Source organism: Fukomys damarensis, unplaced genomic scaffold (assembly GCF_012274545.1).
Source record: "Fukomys damarensis isolate Sample0158 unplaced genomic scaffold, DMR_v1.0_HiC HiC_scaffold_6, whole genome shotgun sequence".
NCBI lineage: Eukaryota > Metazoa > Chordata > Mammalia > Rodentia > Bathyergidae > Fukomys > Fukomys damarensis.
The window spans coordinates 35659540-35665426 of NW_022900918.1; the positions used below are offsets into that span (position 1 = coordinate 35659540).

At 32.2% G+C, this 5887-nt stretch overlaps 1 protein-coding gene across 1 annotated transcript; it reads right to left on the minus strand.

The window, feature by feature from the left end:
* Window positions 1-2103: 2103 nt before the first annotated feature.
* Tex30 (testis expressed 30) lies at window positions 2104-5869 on the minus strand. Its single transcript, XM_010604634.3, has 5 exons — window positions 5482-5869; window positions 4797-5027; window positions 3969-4020; window positions 3276-3481; window positions 2104-2461 (listed from the first exon to the last, which is right to left on the minus strand). The coding sequence occupies exons 1-5, from the start codon at window positions 5494-5496 to the stop codon at window positions 2288-2290; spliced, it is 678 nt and encodes a 225-aa protein (XP_010602936.1). The 5' UTR covers window positions 5497-5869; the 3' UTR covers window positions 2104-2287.
* Between the last annotated feature and the right edge of the window lie 18 nt (window positions 5870-5887).

Genomic DNA, 5887 nt, shown 5'->3' on the forward strand with positions numbered 1-5887 from the left:
TTACAACTTTGTGCACTCCAGGTTAGCTAAAGCACTGTTACAGGTCAGAATATAAAGGAGGGATGGCTGAAATGTCAAGCCCTATTGTGGAGCCATCTTTGGAGACTCATCAAATTTTCAGCTGGAAATATCTATTGATTTATCACAGCAAAAAGACAATAAAATAGAAAACCCTATCAGGCTAGTGAAATTATAGAGATGAGAACTAATAGTTTAATAGAGTGATGGCAGTGCAAATAATGAGAAAGAGATTTTTAGACACTGAAAATCCAAGATTTAGGAACTAAAGGGAAGGAAATGTATTTGTGGGTGGGAGAGGACAGTGGTGCGGTGGGAGGAAGCATTTACAGGATCTTAAAGTGAGTTTGTCTAGGACAAAAGTTTCCAAACAAGGCAACTATGGACATTTTGGAGAGAGTATTTCTTTGTTGTGGCTACTGCATTACAGGATATTTAGTGACATCCCTCTTCTTATGATGCCTAGGACCACCATCCCAGTCCTGACAATTGACAATGTTTGACTGTCACCTCAGACTTCTCAAGGTGCATATTTTGCATGTAGATGAACCCTTATCTTAAAAGTTCATTTCAGCTGTAGACATTTTCTCTAGGAAACTCAGGGGTAGATCAACTTTTAAACAGTGTCTACATTATCTTCATATTTGAAGTAATTTTGCTTTCTCTGTCAAAGCTCAGGATTGAACCCAGGGCCTGGCTCATGCTGCGGAAGCACTGTACCACTGAGCTTCACCCTTCCAGCCTCTTAAGTATTATCCTTGTTTGGTCAATCATATTACAACCATAATTTTGTAAATTCGAGTATTACAACTGCACTGCCTGGTTAGTAAACTTTTAAATCTATTGTCATTGTACCTGTATAGATGCTTTCATTTATAAGCAGCTGTCCATTGTATTTTATTTCACATTAATTTTATTTGTGGCTTACTGTATTATCTTCCAACTTATAATTTTTGATAGAACAATCATTATAGTCTTGACAGCCTTGAATTTTTTTTCCACTTATAATCTTTTGATACTTAAAATTTCAAATGTTAACTATTTCTAATTATACCTTTCTTTAAAAAAAAACTGGGCCTCATTCTGGAAATAAGTCCAAAAGAAACTATTATATACTGGGTGATATATATAAGAATTTTGAATTTTTAGTTGTACATTATTTCATTCTGTAATATAAAATATCTGGATGTTGATATCTAGGTTTTCATTTTATTTTAAAAAGTAAAAACAATTAAAACCCATTGATTGCCAGGTCAGAAAGAATGAGGAACCTTAAAACTCTGAAAGCTAACCAGGCCACCCAAAACTATAGGAAAGGCCTACCATTTTAAGCAACAGGAAATTGAGGGAACAGATAAATTTCTTGGAATACCATTCTGTACTACAAATTTATTTAACACCAACCTCATCATCTTGTGCACTTTATAGGAAATATCAGTTTTTAATATATAACTCAATACTACTCAAAGCCCAGTTCGGAAAACAAATTTCCCAAGGTCAAAATAAGCCTTAATTCTGCCTAGTGGCACAACAGTACTACCCGTTAGCCATTATTTAATTCTCCCCTTAATTGTAGAGTGGCCATCCATGAATTTTGGACAGCATGTTTGTTTCCATGGGCTTATTCAATTTTGTAAACTGAGTGATGTTTGTCCTCTAATAGGGGTTTAGTAAAAATACTTCTTAAAAGTTATTACTTCATTCTAAAAGCAGTTTTTGGCAGGCCATATTTGAAATGTATCTCCACTGTTCTCCTTTGAGAGTCTTTAGAAAGTGAGGTGAAAAGATGAATATATTCTATAAAGCTCACTTTCTAATATAGTACATTTGGTTTTTGTTTTTCAGTGCTTGGAATTCACATAGGGTCTTGCTCATGCCAGGTCAAATACTCTTCCCCTGAAGTACAACCCCAATTCCTATTTCTCTTTTAAAAAGATGACACTACTGCACAAAATTTAAGTATTTTCTCATACAAATAAGACAAAAGCATGGCTGTAACAAAATTCAAATGTTTAATTTTTTCAAAACTTAACTATACTAATAAAAATAAATTATATTTAGACCACCTTCAATATTTGTACATCATCTTCATACAACTATAACAGTGCTTTCAAAGACATTTGTAAAGTATATTAATTTCACAATTAAATGTGTTTCAAAAATAGGGCAACATTAAAGAACATTAGTCTGAAATATATCTCAATGGTGAGAGGTATATTGTTATTTATCAAATTAACTGTTTTTGTATTCAAAATAACATGGCTTTAACCTATTTCTTGTCCATTTCAGTGATTTCTTGGATCCAAGACAAAATCTGTGTGTTTATTTCTTTGAAAACATCATTTGTTGACCGTCCTTTCACTGCCATGGAATGATTTGCCTTCTCAATCCAGTAGATCTTATTGGGAGCTTGCATTTTCTGTGCCACTTTCTCCAACAAGTTCTAAGGGAAGGACGCAAAGAAGATACTAGACATACCATTTTGACATTTAATAAAAAAATTATCTCCCCCCCATACCAATATCTACTCACCAAGTACTCATTATCTACTATTCAGACAACTTTCTAGGCAATGAAATGTGTAAGGAAATGTCCACAGAAGTGGCAGCCCACTTCTCTCAGATACAATGGTATGAAAGGACAGAACAAGCATTTATTATTGACAAAAAAATAAATTAGAGACCTTCAAAAATTAAAACAAACAAACACCAAAAAACTTTTCCCTAAGGAAGTTCTATACTTTGGGAAATAGTTGTTTCATAATATTGGGCTACTATTCAGTAATGGACACTACCAAGCCAATTTCTCAAGAGTCAATTTTATAACAGTCGGAATGTAGAAATGATAAACCAAATGTGCACTCTAGAAATGAGGACATTCAGATATAAATCCTTCATTTCTCAAAGTAAGGGTTAATCCATTTACCAAGTTTTTCCAGGGATATGCATCTTTCTCAATATGCCTATATTTTTAGGTTCTTCAAAGAACAGCCTAACAAAAGGACAACTAGCATTAGATTAGCATTAATTGTCTAGCATTACACAAATTAGACAAATTATAATAAAGTTCTTTTTTAAAAAAGATAAACATTCAAAAAATTCAAATTATAGATGACAAATAGATTCAAATATTAATAGACAAATGGCTCTTTTAAAGAGACTGAATGTTGCAGGTAATAGCTTCCTCCCAAGACATTTGATTTCTTTTTTTTTTTTTTTTTACCTCATTCATATAAACATCAATTTGTAATAATTTACCTTTTCACACATTTCATCTGCTGAGCCTGATACAAACAGTACAGGATCTTTTAGGCGAAAGAGGTCTTCATCTCTGAGTTTATGCTGCTGCTTTGGATGGTGCAGTGGGTAAGAAATACAAATGAGACCCCGAACAAAGTCATCAGCTTCATCTGGCTCAATATGACATATTACAGAAGCAGCTGCTCTTGAGCCCATTGAACGACCTAACATCAATTAAAATTAAGTTCAGTTTGAAATATAAACATGAACATAAAGTTGCTGTGATAATGTGGAAAAATTAGATTTTATTTACTGTTTAACATTTTTGTTAACAGAAAAAATTATGCAACTTCAAAGATGACAACACATCTGCAATATCTATAATGGAAACCTATAGCTTTATGAAAAGCTGAACACTGATCAAGCTTAAATCAAATTTTTAAAAAAGTAATTTTTTCTTGAGGAATACTTAAAAGGGTGAGGACATTCCTTGTGTAAGGATCATTTACAAAACAGTGATTCCAACATATAAATAAAAGGAGATATTTTTAGGTTCTAATACACAAGTTTAAATTTGCTTTAAATATGTAAAGTGCTTTAACATCAAGGATGCCACTTACCAAAACATAAAGTAATTCTTATATTAACTCCATTATCAATTTTAATATTAAAATAGGTCTTTAACAAGAATTCACAAACTTTGCAATTTACCTCCAAGGAAAACACCTGCAAGTTTGTATTCTCCTGAGGTCTTCAGATAATTCTAGATAAAAATAACCAAAAGATTATAAGTTCTTTTCCTATGTAATATTTCATTGAACATTGAAGACATTATTTCCTATCATTACTGACATGAATGAAAATCTATGCAAAGAACCACAGAATCTAAAAAGTCTTCTTGAAAAATTCTTACCTCTTCTGGCCATCTTTTCACTATTAAATCATATTCTGGATAATACAAATGTGTGAGAAAAATGAATTACCTTCATAAAATAGTCAAGCAACGAAGTATTTTAAATAATTTTTAAAAGGCCAGTAAAGACTTCCAATTAATATAAAAGTTGATAATATTAACATCTAATTTAAGGCTCTGGAAAACTTAGTAAGCTTGAAATAATTTAGATTAAAAGAAATTTCAGATTTGAGCTTTACCCCTGATTTTAATCAATGTTCCTAAATAATATATATGTATACAGAAAACACTGTCCTATTTGCACATGCACAAGGTGGTAGATAAAGGACTCCAAATGTCAGAACTATATTCTAAAGTTATATAATTCCAGTGAGAAAATCATAAGTACCTTATTGGGTAGAATCATTGAGGGAACATTTATAATGTAAGCATTCATATCCATGGACACCAACAAATGGCAAAAAAGAGAGATCTGACCATTCAACAGCCTTCAGGTACTGCTGGAAACTTTTAAGGATCTCTTTAAAAGATTTTTCAGTAAAACAATGACTGCTAACAAGATTTTCCTTAAACTTATTACAAATTTAAAACCGCGTCTTAAAGTAACTATAGAGAAATTTTCTTACCAAAACTGCTTTATATGCCTTAATTCTATGTACAATATTAAGGCCTTTGCAGGTAAATCTCAGGCAAAAAAACCCATGAGATGCAAGATGTGATGCTAGTGACATGAGGTGAGGAAGATTCATATCTCCTGATGCTCCATGTGTAAGAATTATTCCATACGTTAAACTCTTGTTAGGTACCAAGCAAACAGCATCCAGTAGTTTATTTCCAAAAGGTATTTTTAATTTAACCTAAAATGGAAGAGAATAAAGGGATTAAAATAAAATTACTCCTTTGACTCTTCAGACAACTAAATAGCTTATACACATTTGGTAAAAGTCATGACTCAAGTCATGGTCTCCAAATAAAAAGTAATACTATTATTAACATATAGTGCTTACAGTATGTTACATTCTGTAAGTGCTTTATATGTGTTAACTCATTTAAATCTTCCTCCTAATTCTATGCAAGCACTATCATTATACCCATTTAAGAGATAAAGCACAGCAGGTTAAATAACTTGCCTGAGTTTTTATAGTTATACACTAGGATTCAAACTCAGGCAGGCTGCTCCAGAGTTGTACCTCTTAATGACTTTGAACTGCCTCTCACAGGGCAGATGGAAATAAGTAAAGTACTCTGAAGCCATATGATTACTAAGTAAATAAATAAAAACTGATGATAGAGAACATATGAAAATGTTACCTCTGTATGACTCATTTTCACTGTTGAATAATAAACTGAAAGTGCATTACATCTGAGAAGCAAAGGCCATGTCCCTGAAAAGAATATTTTGTTGTGAAAGGTGAGTTGTCAGACATGGGTATGACACAAGAACTACAAACACGTTCAGTAGCTAAAATATACCTATTCAGAACTACTTCTCTAAAAACCTGTGTCCTAATATGTATTTTATTTTATTTTACCCATATTATAGAGTTCTGTGGGTACTCAGAATTGATTAGAGATGTGTGGGGCTGATAGATGTCATATAAGATAAACATGATACCCTGACATGGAAGACTTTCACTTCAAGGTAGGATGCTATTATCTTGGCAAAAATATTGATTTTAAAACTATATACTTGAACACACTTTTTTTTTTTTTTTTT

Coding starts and splice junctions, on each gene's coding strand:
- Tex30 (XM_010604634.3), bottom strand. Junction 4,021..4,796: donor AGGCATATAAAGCAGTTTTG/GTAAGAAAATTT, acceptor ATTTTTATCTAG/AATTATCTGAAGACCTCAGG. Junction 2,462..3,275: donor CAGATGAAATGTGTGAAAAG/GTAAATTATTAC, acceptor TCCTTCCCTTAG/AACTTGTTGGAGAAAGTGGC.